This window comes from Megascapheus bottae, chromosome 10, assembly GCF_031878675.1.
Source record: "Megascapheus bottae isolate mThoBot1 chromosome 10, mThoBot2.hap1, whole genome shotgun sequence".
In the NCBI taxonomy this organism is placed as follows: Eukaryota; Metazoa; Chordata; class Mammalia; order Rodentia; family Geomyidae; genus Megascapheus; species Megascapheus bottae.
Genome location: NC_143518.1, coordinates 7663727 through 7681015, shown reverse-complemented (window position 1 = coordinate 7681015; position 17289 = coordinate 7663727). Strand labels below are relative to the sequence as shown.

Below are 17289 nucleotides of genomic sequence, written 5' to 3'. Positions count from 1 at the left end.
CCTTGTAGTTTTCTGTTAAAGGCTAGTGTTCTACTACTAGAGTCACAAATCCTCTTCTGTATTTTTTGGTGGTTAATTGGAGATAAGTGTCTCATAGACTTTCCTAAGTCTGGCTTCAAACTGTAAACCTCAGATCTCAGTCTCCTGAGCAGCTAGGATTATAGGTGTGAGCCATCAGAGCTTGTCATTGTGTGTATTTTATTACATTATTTTGCATATACAATTGTACCTGCAGCTCAAATTTCTTTGGGGTAAGAATTTGTTTTACTAAGATTTTGGTCTTCTATGTATAAATTTTGCTATAATATAGTAAGAAATATATGTTAAACAAATAAGTGGTTGAGGAGCTAGGAATGTAGTTTATAGGTAGAGTGCTTGTCTAGCACGCATGAAGCCCTGGGTTCCATTCCTCAGTATCACATAAACAGTTTTAAAGGCTGGAAGTAGTAGAGTGCTAGCCTTGAGCAAATGAAGCTCAACGACAGTGCCTAGGCCCTGAGTTTAAGTCCCAGGACTGGCAAAAAAACCATAAAACCCGAAATAAATGGTTTAATGTATGAGATTCTTAATTTGCTCAATTGTACATATTATTCTCACATGCTGGAACCTCATATAGAGAAATCTTGTATTATCCATCCACCCATGTTTAATATTTTCTTATATTCCCTCATACAATCTTGTATTCTCATGCTTTTACAGGATAATGGTGATTTTAACTGCCTTCCCATTTGGAACTAAACAGAAACTAACCTGGAATAAACACAGGCAACCCAGTGAATGGTCCCAGTAACAATCTGGCATATTGAAGTGAACAGTATTTAAGCAACTTGGTTCAATAGTGTGTTTAAAGCAGAAGTCAAAACAAAATGTGATAGTGAACTCCTTATTTCTGTGTAGTTTCAATTTCATAGGAAATTAACATTCAAGTAAATAGAATTAATGCCTACAATGTTTTTCTCAGAATGCTGTCATAATTTTTTATTTCCTCTTAATCATTGAATGGGAGGCTCTTTTTAGAAAATGTGTGAGACATTCAGAGTCTATAAACACAAAATTTATAGAAGATATATATTAAGAGTATTTATCTGCTACTTCCATATTCCATGAGAACCACATCCTTTGTAAGTTAACAGCTCTAACAGATTCTTAGTTTTTCCTTTGAGAAATTTGCAAACTACACTTTATAAGTTTCTTTACATTTCCTATTCTGATGCCCACACCACTGTATAAAGGTTCCTCCACTGTAAACTGTTGTAAACATTTTCATCTGTAACTCAGAATATTCTCTTATCAGTTATTACTATTTTCTTCAAATATTTCACTATATTATTCTACATTATTAGAGAACACTTATTAGTACCACAATCATATCATTGCATTGAAACTATGTGAGAACTTTGAAATGAAAATGAGTTTAGAATGTAAGAACTTTACAGTACAGTGAAGCAATTTCTGGAGTCAGAGGAATAAAATTAGCATAAGATCATGAAGAAAAGATTGCAGAGAAGGCAGCAAAACCATTTGAACTAAATTTCCCTACATGGTTTTTTTTATTGAAATAAAGGTCTCACGGTGAATGTTTTCTTCAGAGCCCTGGTGACATTCTTATTCCTGAGACTGTAGATCAGAGGGTTTAACACAGGTGTGAGGATGGTGTAAAAGACAGACACCACCATGTCCTTCTCAGGGGTGTGGTAGGAGCCAGGAAGCATGTAGGTGTATATGGCGGCACCGTAGAAGAGAATGACCACGGTCATATGGGAAGAACACGTGGCAAGGGCCTTCTTCCTGCCCTCTGCTGACTTCATCCTGTGGACAGTGAGGAGGATGAAGGAATAGGAGCTTGAAATGACCACGATGGGGATGAGGAGCATGAGGACACAGCACAGGTACATGAGTGTCTCATAGAGCGAGGTGTCTGAACAGGAGAGCTTCAGTACGGCAGGAGCCTCACAGAAGTAGTGTTGGATCTCTCTGGATTTGCAGAATGGGAAGGTCATGGTGATTGGAGTGAGCATGAAGCCATCCACAGATCCCAGAAACCAGCAGCCAAATGCCAGGAGGAGACAGATCTTGTGGTTCAAGAGGACAGGGTAACGGAGTGGATGGCAGATGGCCACATAGCGGTCATAGGACATTGTGGCCAAGAGAAAAAACTCTGCACCCACAAGGGTCAAATACAGGAACATCTGCATTGCACATTCAGAGAGTGAAATCCTGTTCATTCCAGTGATCTGGTCCATGAGCATCTTGGGCACAATGATTGTAATATAGGTCATATCCATGAGTGCCAACTGGCTGATGAAAAAGTACATGGGGGTGTGAAGGTGGATGTCAGAGTGAATCACAGTGATGAGGACAGCGTTTCCAGTCAAAGCCATCAGGAAAACCACAGAAATGACCATGCAGAGCAGAGCGGGGTGTTTGGATTGACTGAAGAGTCCCACCAGGATGAAGTCTGACTGTGCTGTGTGGTTGACCATCCATTTGATGACGTCCATGATTTTCATCTATACCACCAAAGAAGCTTCGACATGGCCATACTATGTTTATCGGCCTCTGAAATTAAATCACCAGATTTTTGGCTCAGAGAGAGTCAAATGTTGTAGAAAGGCAACTACATGGAAACATAGAAACCTCATTAAAAACTGGATGTATTGGCCTTTTGATTTTTAAAAGAAAGAAATCATGGCATAGTACAGTAAGTGAAAGAATCCCTCCCACTAGCACTGTAAGTAACAGAAAGAACATAAAAGGGCAAGCATGGATTGTTTCTGCAGGTGCATACTAAATGGCACTCAAAGCCAATAAAGTTTAAGATGGGTAGGGAACACATCGTACAGTAAGCAGACACCTGCATTGGGGAGCCTGGCACTTTCCAGCTTGCTCCCTGTCAAGATGGAGGGAAGTCATCCTGGGATCTGACTCAGTCAAGCCTTTCCCCTATGGGGACAGTGGGCCTCAGTGCTCATATTTCTCTACTTCCAAAACTTCCTGTACCTTCCCTACTTGCCAAGGAAACAACTACCCCAAACATCTTCCTACTGTGTAATCCTGAATGAAGTGCACCATGGGACCTTCTGTGTTTAAAAGAGACACACCAAGAGTCTGTGAATACAATCTGGGTTGCTCAGGTAGAAGACGGGTAAAGCTAGACTAGTCCTAAATCTGAGTGCCTCGTGCCATCCCTAGTCATTACTGGTACCTGAGATTTATATACTACCAAATGGCCCAAGAATGGCAGAGGTGGCTTGGGACTTCTCCATACCAATCCTGCAGAGCAAGCTGTTTGTGCAAGTTCTATAATAGTGAGAAAGTGTGTATGTAAGACTGAACTGGTGGGAGGATCCAGGACAGTTCTCCATGAATAATAGCAATAATTTACATGGACATGACAGCTTACAGCAGATCTTAATTAGTTTGGTTTGCAAATGTGAAAGCTGTCCCCATACAAAGTAAAGTGCAAGAAAGGGCCTGGGGACAGGAATCCAACTTGTTTTCTTCTGTCAGAAACAAGCTTTTTAAATTTCAGCCTCATGCTTCCCATTGTCAGCATATAGAAAATCCAGTGGTTTTTGTGGATATTATTTTTTTTTGCCAGTCCTGGGCTTAAGCTCGGGACCTGAGCTCCATCCTTGGACTTTCTGAAGGCTAGAGCACTACCACTTGAGCCTCAGCACAACTTCCAGGTTTTTTTTCTATGTATTTGGTTCCGAGGAATCGAACGCAGGTCTTCCTGCAACCTAGGCAAGCCCTCTACGGCCGGGCCAAACTCCTGGCCCCTTATAGATTATTTTTATATCCTGCTACTTTGCCAAAGTTTCAGATCAGATAGAATCATTTGGGAGTGGAGTCTATGGGGTTCTTTGAATACAAGATTATGTCATCTGCGAAGAGGGAAAGTTGTACTTCTTCTTTCCATATTTGGGTCCCCTTTAGGTTTGCTGCTTGCCTTGTTGCTTTAGCTAGGAATTCCAATACTATATTGAAGAGGATTGGAGAGAGTGCAAATCATTTTCTTATTCCTGACTTTAAATATTCACCATTAAGTATAATGCTAGCTGTAGATTCTTCATCTATAGCCATTATTATATTGAGGAATATTCCTATTGAGGAATGTTCCATGGATTACTAGTTTCTACAGAGTTTTTAATAATAAGGGGTGTTGGTTCTTGAGAAATGCTTTTTCTGCACCTATTGAGATAAGCATGTGATACCTTTTTTTTTTTTTTTTTTTTTTTTTTTTGCCAGTCCTGGGGCTTGGACGGAAGGCCTGAGAACTTTCCTTGGTTATTCTCAAGGATTTGAAGCACAGCACCACTTTTGATTTTTTTCTGTGTATGTGGTACTGAGGAATTGAATCCGGGTCTTTATGCGTGCTTCTTCAGTAACCACTCAACCACTAGCCCAAACACCCAGTCCCATGATCATGTCATTCTTGTCCTTGCTCCTATTGATGTGTTGAGTTACATTAACTGATTTGGGTGTATTGAACCAGCTTCACATCACAATATTCTTAGCAGAGGATCACAATAACCCAATTGCTAAATTCATAGGATCATACGTAATGAATTATATGAAAATGAACTCCAAGAGTTGGAAACAAGAAGTTCTTCTTATTTCATATATTCTGTTATTTCTATTTTTTCTTCCTGCTTTAGTTTTCTGTACCCTTTCTCTTGTATATGAGCTTATATGATTCATGGAAGGAAAAGGGAATCAGAAACAGCAAGACAAAGGATGAACTAATGCAACAATAGTACTTACTAGACAGTACGTTGAAAGTGAACTTTACAACTTGGGGAAGAGAGGAGGAGAGAAAGAAGAGAGGGGATAAGAGGGAGAAAATGAGGGATTTCATATTAAAAAAGAAATGTACTCATTGGTTGGGAGTTAAGCCTACTGGTAGAGTGCTTGTGTAGAATGCATGAAGACCTGGGTTTTATTCCTTGGTACCACATACATAGAAAAAGGCAGAGGTGGTGCTGTGGCTCAAATGGTAGAGTTCTAGCATTGAAAAATCTGAAGGAAAGTGACCAGGCCCTGATTTCAAGGTCCAGGACTAGCATAAAAAAAAAAAGAAAAAAAAGAAATGTACTAATTACCTTACTTATATCACTATAACCCTCTTGTTTTCCACATATACAGTAATTTATTTATATATTTATTGCCAGTCCTGAGCTTGAGATCAGGGACTGAGCACTATCCTTGGACTTTCTCAAGGCTAGATCTCCATCACGTGAGCCTCAGGACCACTTCCGGCTTTTTTCTATGTATGTGGTTCCAAGGAATTGACCCGAGTCTTCATGAAAGCTAGGCAAGCATTTCACCACTAGGCCAAACTCCCAGCCCTACAGTAAGTTCCTTAAAAAAATGGAATAATAATTCAAAAGAAAAATAAAATTATTGTCCTCTCAACATAAAAAAACAAAAGATGCACTAACTGCTAAGCTTATTTTGGATGGTGATAGCCATTTTTGACTATTTTCTTCCTTTGCTATAACTATTTTGATCATATTCTCTCTCATAATTTAACATTATTTCCAATATCTTGATCCCATATACCTTCTCTCTTACACTGTTTCCTTGATGCATTCCTTCTTTTTATTACTCAGTTCTTAACCTTAAGTTTAAAGTCCATATTCTTCCTGTAAATATCTGAGTTGTTCTTTCCTATAATCTCAGCTATGTGGCAGGCAGAAATATGAGGTCATGAATATGAGGAAAGCCTATGTAAAGACAACAAACAGCTCTATGCTCGCCAAACTTTAAAAGGAGAACAGTCTGAGGAATTGGGCAAAGTTGTACTGCACTGTCCAACAAGTGTGAGGTTCTGAGTTTAATATCCAACATCTCCTTCTGAGTAAAGTAAGAGCTGATGTGTTTTGAGATATGGTTTTAGTACCGCTCACTACATTCTTTCTTTTGGGTGGTAATAGGAATCCTGGCACCAAGAAAATGTTCTTACCACATGCTTGTTGATTCCCCACCAAATCTACATTTGAATTCATCTGAATGCAGACATATCACAAAGTAGAGAGCAGAAATACGAAACGTAGGTGAAATGGTTCCTCCCAAAGCCCGAGTCTTTAATACCTGAACCCAGAGGTAATAATATTGATGAAATGCAGGACAATTCGAAAATCTACACCACAAGAGAAAATAGTGGAATAAACATATACTAAAAGCATTGAATACACAGTTTTCAAGAGAAGTTCAATTGGCCCATAAATATGAGAAAAAATCTTCAACATTTTTACATGTAAGATAGTATAAATCAAAAGTTGATGAGATTGTCAGACTCTAGTGGCTCACCAATTCCAGCGGTATCTGAGGGTTTGGTTTCAAAATCAGCTTGGGCAGGAAAATCCATGAGACTCATATCACCAATTAACCAGAAAACTGCTGTAAGCGGAACTTCTATTCAAGTGATAAAGTGCTCACCGTAAAACAATAAGCCAAGGGACAATACTTCAGCACTGAGTTCAAGCCCCAGCACTGGATACACACACAGAAACCATGCTCAGTTTCCATCTCAACAGGGTCAGAATGGCTATCATTCAGGAATCAAACAAGAGCAACCTCAGGTGAGATTGTGAGGGAAGAGGAATTCTCATACAGCGTATCAGGGAATGGAAATCCAGTGCAGCCACTGTAGAAATCAGTAGAAAGGTTCCTGAAAACACTAAGAATAAAAGGATCACAGGCTTATGAGCCTGATGTACCACTTCTGGCCATTATAGAAGAGAGATACCAGGAGCAAGGAAAAGAATCACATGATTGTCTCAACAGATGCAGAAAAGGCATTTCACAAGATCCAACATCCCTTTATGCTAAAAGCTCTGGAGAAACTAGGAATCCATGAATCATACTTCAATATAATAAAGGCTGTGTATGACAAACCCACACCTAGCATTATACTTAATTGCGAAAAGCTAAAGACATTTCCTCTAAAATCAGAGCAATAAGACAAGAAGCAAGCATAAGGGGGATCCAAATAGGGAAAGAGGAAGTAAAACTTTCCCTTTTTGCAGATGACATGATTCTGTATTTTAAAAAGCCTATAGACTCCACTCCCAAGCTGCTTGAGATGACTCAAAATTTTGGCAATTGTACCAGGGTGTAAAATTAACCCTCAGAAATCAACTGCCTTCCTATATGCCAACAATGATAGGAATGAGGCAACAATCAGGAAAGCAACTCCTTTTGCAATAGTCTCAAAGAAAATAAAATACCTAGGAATGAACTAAGAATGTAAAGGACCTTTTTGATGAAAACTTTAAAACCCTGAAAAAGAAAATTAAAGCAGAAATGAGGAAATGGAAAAACCTCCCATGATCCTGGATTGGAAGCATTAACATTGTGAAAATGCCAAACTTGCCAAAGCTATCTACAAATTCAACGCAATACCCATGAATATCCCAATGTCATTCTTTAAAGCAATAGAAGAGGCAATCCAAAATTTCATATGGAATAATAAAAGACCCTGTATAGCAAAAACAATTCTCAGAAGAAAGAATAGCGTAGGATGAATTTCAATACCAAACTTTAGACTCTATTACAGAGCTATAGTGACCAAAACAGCTTGGAACTGGCACAAGAACAGGCCTGAAGACCAATGGAATAGAAGTGAAGACCCAGATATTAAACTACAGAACTATGGCCACCTAATCTTTGACAAGGGAGCCAAAAAAATAGAATGGAAGAAAGACAGCCTGTTCAACAAGTGGTGCTGGCAGAACTGGTTAAGCACCTGTAGAAAACTAAAGCTGGACCCTTCTTTGTTACCCTGCACCAGGATTAACTCCAAATGGATCAGAGACCTTGAGGGAAAAGCAGATACACTGAAAACTTTACAATAAGGAATAGGAGATACACTAGGTCTCCGGGGCACAAGTCCAAACTTTCTTAATAAGGACCCAGAAACACAACAAATCAGAGAAAGTCTGGACAAGTGGGACTGCATTAAACTGCAAAGCTTCTGTATGGCAAAGGACATAACTAGCAAATTAACTAGAAAGCCTACAGACTGGGAGAAGATCTTCACTAACCATACAAGGGACAAATCAACAGCTCAAAAAATCGAATCACTCCAAAACTAACCTCCACAGAAACAATCATCTCATTAACGATGGGCCAGACTTAGACTCTTCTCTAAGGAAGAAATAAGAATGGCCTATAGACACGTGAAGAAATGCTGGACATCTCTGGCCATAAAAGAAATGCATATCAAAGATTTTACCTCACTCCAGTTAGAATGCCCATGATCAAGAAATCTAATGAGAACAAATGCTGGCGGGATGTAGCCAGCGGTTATCACTACTACACCGTTGGTGGGAGTGCAAACTCGTTCAACCACTATAGAAAGCAGTATGGCAGTTCCTCAAAAAACTAAACTTAGAGCTCCCCTATGACCCAGTAATTCGACTGCTTGGCATTTACCCAATAGTCCAGAAACAAGGACATACTAAATCCACCAGCACAACAATGTTCATTGCAGCACTATTTAGCATAGCAAAGATACGGAACCAACCCAGATGCTCCTCAGTTGATGAGTGGATCAATAAGCTATGGTATTTATACACAATGGAATTCTATGCTGTTGTCAGAAAGAATGACATCACCCCATTTGTAAGGAAATGGAAAAACTTAGAAAAAATCACATTAAGTGAAGTAATCCAGACTCGAAGGAACATAGGCTCAATGGTTTCCCTCATTTGTCATAATCAGTAGAAACCTTGGTCTCTCCTAGCAGAGATTTACAATCGAACAAATCCTAGATACTTAAGGCCATATAGTATGACGCTAAATGAAAGGACCTACAGGATATAGAAACAAAAGCCATAGAACAAGTGATTGTTGTCCTTAATATACTATGTTATCTCTCTTCTCTTTTTCTGTCTCTTGGTTATCTCATATTGGTAGAGTATTTTACCATTTATCTGATATATTGTATATATGCTTATTTGATTTTAGTAGGGATGGGGTGAACAGAAAATGAGGAGCAGGGGTGGTGGAAAGAAATGGGGACCAAGACATGAGAAAGGGAATCATTGTTTGTGAAGTAATGCACCTTATATCTGATGAATATAGTGTAATCCTTCTATTAATTACAATGAAAAATATATGAAAAAAGCAAAAACAAAAACCAGAAAAAAGAAGAAAGTTACCCACATACCTAAATTTATTATGGTGAACTCTATAATAATGGCAAAGATATAGATGATACTAGTTCCTGAATAACAGATGAATCAATGGAGGAATAAATAAATTATTAATTCATAAGTGTATCTGTAGTTTTAAACAGATAGTATGAAATTTCATAATTTGCAAGAAAATGTTGGAACTGGTGACCATCATATTAAGCTAAAGAAGGCCAATTCAGAAAGATGAATATCATGAATATGCAGAATGTTGACCTAGGAAGAAACATGAAAATAAACATGAACACTTCTAAAAGGGATTATTTACTGGGGATTTTGGGACTGAGAAGGGACAAGAAGAGGGTAAGGTAGGTAAATATGGTAAGATTCACTGCACACACATCTGAAAATAAAATCCATTATTTGGTAAAATAAATCTTAAGGTGTACAGATAAAGAAGCATAATAGAGATGGTTATAAGTTAACTGAATTATGAAATAAGCTACTGCAGTTCTTTCATTATAGTATCACTATAGACATTTAACAAAGGGTTTATAAAACAATATTGGTAATGTTTAATAAATGAAGAAGTATACATCCCACTTGCATACATACATTGTGATATGGACATTTCTGTATGTGTTTATCATGAAATGAATTTATGTGAAATATCTGAAATGTATCCATTTCTAATTATTCATCCCTGTGAATGTAAACTATGAGGATAAATTATTTGTTCATTTAACCTTGAGTAAACATAGCTTTGTGGAATACATGTTCCTGTGGGGAGGTTTTTTGTTGCTTTTTTTTTTTTTTGGTCTAGCATATGCACTGCATGTTGTGGCTCTCAAAGGTTCTAACATTGGCATGAAATGTCAGGAAGAAAGAACTGGAAAGAGTAGGACAATGCTATTTACCAGTTAAGGTTTGGTCATTTCTTTTTTTTTTTTTTTTGCCAGTCCTAGGCTTGAGCTCAGGGTCTGAGCACTGTCCTTGGACTTTCTCAAGGCTAGAGCTCTACCATTTGAGCCTCAGCACCACTTCCGGCTTTTTTCTATGTATGTGGTACCAAGGAATCGAACCCGGGTCTTCATGCATGCTAGGCAAGCACTTTAACCACTAGGCCAAACTCCCGGCCGGTTTGGTCATTTCTGCAATCACCTGCTTGTGAATTGCCACTATCGACTTCATGCACACTGAGAAGAACTGTGGAAAAGTGAACCACATGCATAAGTCTGTGGCAGCAATTGACAATTTCCTCCTCGGTGTTAATGACACAGACCTCCTCTGTGTTAATTGGGGACCAAATCGAGGACATGAGAGGTGGCTGCAGTTAAGCAGGTTGGGGGAAAATATCACATAAATGCTGTTTGAAGTCCAATATTTAGATAGCGATGAAATAAAGAGAAATAGGCCCCCAAATACTTGGCTCTTTGCAATCAATTGACAATTGTACCCTATACATTCTTTCCTAAGGAAAAAAATCAACACTTGGTTCACCTTCTAGTGCTGTACACAAGAACGTTAATTTTGTAGTCTTAGGCAGCAGAGTAGAAACAATATATTCTCCCTTTATTGGGGAATACTTTAGCAGTAATAACAATGAAGAAGTGATTCAAAAAGAAATCAAAGTGTCTAATATCTTTTATAGTTTTGTAATAATGTCAGTTTTGATATCAGTGGATTAACAATCCCATATTCTGAGATGCTGATGTCTTAAGCAATTCTGCAAGATATTTGATACTGCAGTAGACACTGCAGGGGATGGAGACACACAGATAGATGATAGGGTATTTGTAAAACCCAAGTGGTTGGGTATAAGTGGATTCTTGAACAGATAAATGATATACAGACAGGTATACAGAGATGAAGGCACACAGGTACATAGACTTAGTGGAAGGAAACTGCCATCTCACAAAACTAAAACTTATTTGGAAATGCTTCTCTCAGTCACACTGGCCTTTGTCGACAAAGTTGGAACAAGGCCTACGTAATAAGAAATCTTAAATTCACTTTAGTATCCTGAGAATTGTTCCAAAAAGTAGAACAATAGCCTCGAAGAAAAGAGTTCAGGACAATGCCCGGCCCTCAGTTCAAACCCCATGACTGGCAAAACAAAAACAAAAAAACACCCTGGTTTCCTCAGTATGCAGAAAAATCAGTCACTTTTCCTTTGCAACATCTCAGTCTCTGCAAGGTAATTCATCATCACTTACACACACAAAAAATCCCTGAAATAATACATATTCTTATCCTCATTATAATAATAACAGAAAACCTAGTCCTTAACATGAGGCAGCAAATTAATGCTATTTGAAAATTTAAAGATCAAAAGTTCAATTCCCTAGGGGAAAAAGTAGATGGCAGGGAAAACAGGAAATGATATACAGACCTGAAAGAATGTTTCAAAAGCAGACCAACAAGAGGAGAAGAGCCACTACCCCTTACCTGGCAGTGCAGTCTCCCTATCTGGCTGAATTCACATTCATGTAGTGCTCCAGCCCTGTCTGTCTGGCCTCTTAGTGTGGGTCTGGCTTCCTTGTATAAGAAAAAGAGGAAAGTGACATCATCTCTGGTTTTATTCTGTGAGCCCTGGGATTGAGTCAAAGTTTTTGATAAATCCCCACTGGCCTACTCAAGAAGAATGTGAGTAAGAGAGGTAACGAGGCTCAAAGACATTTCCAACACAAAGTTTACTTTTCTTCTCATGTACTTTATCAGTTTTTGTTAACCCTGAATTTCTTTTTTTTCATATATTTTATTGTAATTAATAGAAGGGTTACATTATATTTGCCAGTAGAAGGTATATTAACTCACATACATTGATACCCTTTCTCATGTCTTGGTCCCCATATTCCTCCCCCCAAACCCCACCCCTCATCTTGTTTTCCCCCCTTCCCTATCAAATTTCAAATAACCAAAGAAAAATATATCCAATATATCAGATAAAAAGTAAGATACTGTAACAATATGAGATAATCAAGGAATAGCAAAAGAGATGAGAGATAACATAAGGACAACAATCATTCATTATATGGCTTTTGTTTCTATATCCTAGAGGTCCTTTCATTTAGCGTCATACAATATGGCCTTATGAATCTAGGTTTTGTTCTCTGCTAGGAGAGCCCAAGGTTTCTACTGATTATGACAAATGAGGGAAACCATTGAGCCTATGTTCCTTTGAGTCTGGCTTACTTCACTTAATATGATTTTTCTGTATTTCCATTTCCTAAAAAATGGGGCAATGTCATCCTTTCTGACAGCAGCATAGAATTCCATTGTGTACAAATACCACATCTTGTTGATCCACTCATCAACTGAGGGACATCTGGGTTGGTTCCATATCTTTGCTATGGTAAATAGTGCTGCAATGAATATCGTTGTGCTAGTGGATTTAATATGTCCTTGTTTCTGGACGATTGGGTAAATGCCTACTAGTGGAATTGCTGGGTCATAGGGGAGCTCTATGTTTAGTCTTTTGAGGAACTGCCACACTGCTTTCCATAGTGGTTGAACAAGTTTGCACTCCCACCAACAGTGTAGTAGTGATCCCTCCTGGCCACATCCCCTCCAACATCTGTTGTTACTAGTTTCCTTGATCCTGGCCATTCTAACTGGAGTGACGTGGAATCTTAGAGTTGTCTTGATTTGCATTTCTTTTATGACCAGAGATGTTGAGCATTTCTTCATGTGTCTATAGGCCATTTTTGTTTCTTCTTCAGAGAAGATTCTCTTTAAGTCTTTGGCCCATCTTTAATGGGATGGTTGTCTCTTTGGAGATTAGTTTTGGGGTGATTCAATTTTTTGAGCTGTTGATACATTTTAGATATGAGGCCTTTATCCAGTCTGTGGTTGGTGAAGATCTTCTCCCATTCTGTAGGCTTCCTAATTAATTTACTAGCTATGTCCTTTGCCATACAAAAGCTCTGCAGTTTAATGCAGTCCCACGTATCCAGCCTTTCTCTGATTTGTTGTGATTCTTGGTCCTTTATTAAGAAAGTTTCAACCTGTGTTAAGGAGGCCTAGTGTATCTCCTATTCCTTCTTGTAAAGTTTTCAGTGTGTCGGCTTTTACCTCGAGGTCTTTGATCCATTTGGAGTTATTTCTAGTACAGGGTGACAAAGAAGGATTCAACTTTAGTCTTCTGCAGGTGCTTATCCAGTTCTGCCAGCACCACTTGTTGAAGAGGCTGTCTTTCTTCCATTCTATTTTTTTGGCTCCCTTGTCAAAGATTAGGTGGCCATAGGTCTGTGGTTTAATATCTGGGTCCTCAGTTCTATTCCATTGGTCTTCAGGCCTGTTCTTGTGCCAGTACCAAGCTGTTTTGATGATTATAGCTGTGTAATAGAGTCTAAAGTTTGGTATTGAAATTCCTCCTGTGCTTTCTTTCTGCTAAGAAGTGGTTTTGCTATACGGGGTCTTTTATTATTTCATATGAAATTTTGGATTTCCTCTTGTATTTCTTTAAAGAATGATATTGGGATATTGGTGGGTATTGCATTGAATTTGTAGATAGCCCTTGGCAAGATTGTCATTTTCACGATGTTGATTCTTCCAATCCAGGAACATGGGAGGTTTTTCCATTTCCTCAGTTCTGCTTTAATTTTCTTTTTCAGGGTTTTAAAGTTTTCATCAAAAAGGTTCTTTACATACTTACTTTAGGTAATTCCTAGGTACTTTATTTTCTTTGAAGCTATTGCAAAAGGAGTTGCTTTCCTGATTGATGCCTCATTCCTCTCAGTGTTGGCGTAGAGAAAGACAGTTGATTTTTGAGGGTTAATTTTATACCCTGCTACCCTTCCAAAGTTTTGAATCAGCTCAAGGAGCTTGGGAGTAGAGTCTATGGGATTCTTTAAATACAGGATCATGTCATCTGCAAAGAAGGAAAGTTTTACTTCCTCTTTCCCTATTTGGATCCCCTTTATGCTTGCTTCTTACCTTATTGAACTGGCTAGAAATTCTAATACTATGTTAAAGAGGAGTGGAGAGTGTGGACATCCTTGTCTCGTTCCTGATTTTACTGGGAATGGCTTTAGCTTTTCTCCATTAAGTATAATACTAGCTGTGGGTTGTCATACGCAGCCTTTATTATACTGAGGAATGATCCATGGATTTCTAGTTTCTCCAGAGCTTTTAACATAAAGGGGTGTTGGATCTTGTCAAATGTCTTTTCTGCATCTATTGAGACAATCATGTGACTTTTGTCCTTGCTCCTGTTGATGTGTTGAATTATATGTATTGATTCGCATATGTTGAACCAGCTTTGCCTCCCTGTGATGAATCCTATTTGATCACAGTGTACAATTTTTTTTTGATGAGTTGTTGTAGATGTACAATTTTTTTTGATGAGTTGTTGTAGACGTTGGCCAGTATTTTGTTGAGAAGGTTTGCATCGGTGTTTATCAAAGAAATAGGTCTATAGTTCTCTCTCTCTTTGATGAATCTCTTTCTGGTTTGGGGATGAGGGTTATACTGGCTTCATAGAATGAGTTTGGTAAAGAGCCTTCATTTTCAATTTCGTTGAAGAGCTTGAGGAGTATTGGTGTGAGCTCTGCTTTGAAGACCTTATAGAATTCAGCTGTGAATCCATCTGGCCCTGGGCTTTTCTTTGGAAGAAGGTCTCTTATTGCCATTTCTATTTCAGTGCTTGAAATAGGCCGGTTTAGTTGGGTTAGGTCTTCTTGGTTCAGTGTGGGTATGTTAATATTGGCTAGGAATTCATCCATTTCTTCTAGATTCTCAAATTTGTTGGCATAAACCTTTGAGAAGTATTCCCTCATGATGCTCTGGATCTTGGTAAATTCTCTCGTGATATTACCATTTTCTTCTGTGATTTTGTTTATTTCAGTATGCTATCTTCTTTTTTTGGTAAGATTTGCTAAGAGTCTATCAATTTTGTTAATTTTTTCAAAGAACCAACTCCTTGTTTTGTTGATTCTTTCTGTAGGTTTTTTAGACTCCAATTCATTTAATTCTGCTTTGATTTTAATAATTTGTTTTCTTCTAGTGGGATTAGGGTTGGTTTGTTGCTCTTATTCCAGGAGCTTAAGGTGACACATTAACTTGTTGGTTTGCGATTTTTCCAATTTGTTATTGTAGGCACTCAGAGCTATGAATTTTCCTCTGAGTAGTTCCTTTGCTGTGTCCCAAAGGAACTGGTATTTTGTGTGCTCCTTTTCGTTAAATTTCATAAACTGTTGGATTTCTTTTCTGATCTCTTCGATGACCCATTGGTGATTCAACAATGTGTTGTTCAATCTCCATGAGTTACAAGGTTTTCATTGTTGGAGATGTGTGTTCAGTTCCAATTTGATTCCTTTGTGGTCTGATAGAGTGCAGGGAATAATTTCAGTGTTTCTGAATCTGCCAAGGTTTGTTTTATGTCCTAAAATGTGGTCTATTTTGGGAAATGTTCCATGTGCTGCTGAAAAAAATGTATATTGTGTTGTTGCTGGGTGGAATAATCTGCAGATGTCTGTTACATCTAGTTGGTCTATACAGTTGTTCAATTCTAAGGTTTCTCTGTTGAGTTTTTGCTTGGTTGATCTGTCCATAGGTGAGAGTGGTGTGTTAAAGTCACCAACAATCACTGTGTTTCGATCTATGTGTAGTTTCAGTGAAAGTAAAATTTGCTTGATGAAGTTCAGAGCTCCAGGATTCGGTGTGTAGATATTTAGGATGGTTATGTCCTCCTGGAGGAAAGATCCCTTTAGTAGTATGTAGTAACCTTCTTTGTCTTTTCTCACTAATTTTATCTGATATGAGGATGGTAACTCCAGCCTGTTTATAGGGGCCATTAGCTTGATAAAGTTTATTCCAACATCTCACTTTGAAAAAAATGTTTGTTTTTTTGGGTAAGATGTGTCTCTTGAAGACAGCAGAATGATGGATTTTGCTTTTTAATCCAACTGGATAGTCTATGTTGTTTAATTGGAGAATTAAGTCCATTGATATTGAGAGTCAGGATTGAGAAATATTCATTAGTTCCTGCCATTTTTTTTTACAAGCTTTCATTAGGGCCCGAGTCTTGATAGTTCTTGTGGTCCATAGATATTATGAGTTTTAGGTGTCATGTCTTTCTCTGTATTACATTTGTGTTGATTTTCTATGTGTAGAACATCTTTGAGAATTTTCTGTAATGTTGGTTTTGTTGCTACATAGTGTTGCAGTTTTTCCCTGGAATGGAATGTTTTTATTGTTCCCTCAGTTATGAATGAGAGCTTAGTAGGGTACAGTATTCTTGGTTGGTAGATATTTGACTTCAGGGCATGACATACATCCTTCCAATCTCTTCTTGCTTGCATGGTCTCTGCTGAGATATCTGGGGTTATTCTGATTGGTTTGCCTTTATAGGTGATTGTTCTCTTCTCCCTGGCTGCTTTTATTATCCTATCTTTGGTCTCTATTGATCCAGTTTGGAGCATAATGTGGCGATGGGATGTCCTTTTCTGGTCAGGTCTGTTTGGAGTTCTAAAAGCTTCTTGTATCTGGATGGGCCTGCCCTTCTGGATATTTGGGAAGTTCTCTGAGATGATTCCCTGAAGTATATTTCCAATACCATTGACCTCTTTCTCCAGGCCCTCCTCAATACCAATAAGCCTTAAATTAGGCTACCTAATTGTATCTTGGACCTCCTGTAGTGTTTTCTCATATTTCCTAGATTTGAATTGACTCATTTTCTGTTCTTTCTCTATAACAACTAAATTATGTTCAATCCTGGAAATTCTCTCTTCTGCATTGTCTAACCTGCTATCAAATCTTTCTACTTTATTCTTCATCTCCCTTGCTTCTATTTGCTCATTTTTGATGCCTTGCATCTCTTGTTTTAGATCATGTATGGATTTCTTTAGCTCCTTGATTTCCATTTGAGTGGTTAGCTCAGCAGCTTTATTTTCTTTGGACATTTGTTGGAGTTCGGTCAATTTTTTGTTTGTGCATTCTATGAATTCATCCATTTTTCTTTGAAAAACCTTTATTATGGCCTCCTTTATGGCTTCCCCTTTTTCACATATCACCTTGTTTATGGTTTCCTCATGTTTAGCTATGGCTTCCTCCCTTATCTGTTCCTTTATGGTTTCACACTTTTCATTAATGATGTTTCTCAATTGCATTTGTATAGCACTTGGAAGACTCTCCTCTAGATTTG

General features: G+C 38.2%; 1 protein-coding gene across 1 annotated transcript; it reads right to left on the bottom strand.

The window, feature by feature from the left end:
- Nucleotides 1-1550: 1550 nt before the first annotated feature.
- LOC150057385 (olfactory receptor 2T29-like) lies at nucleotides 1551-2510 on the bottom strand. The gene has a single exon (XM_090339705.1). The coding sequence runs from the start codon at nucleotides 2508-2510 to the stop codon at nucleotides 1551-1553; it is 960 nt and encodes a 319-aa protein (XP_090195831.1).
- Between the last annotated feature and the right edge of the window lie 14779 nt (nucleotides 2511-17289).

Bases quoted from the DNA above. Each gene is read 5' to 3' on its own strand.
- LOC150057385 (XM_090339705.1), bottom strand. From the start codon at position 2,510: ATGAAAATCATGGACGTCATCAAATGGATGGTCAACCACACAGCACAG.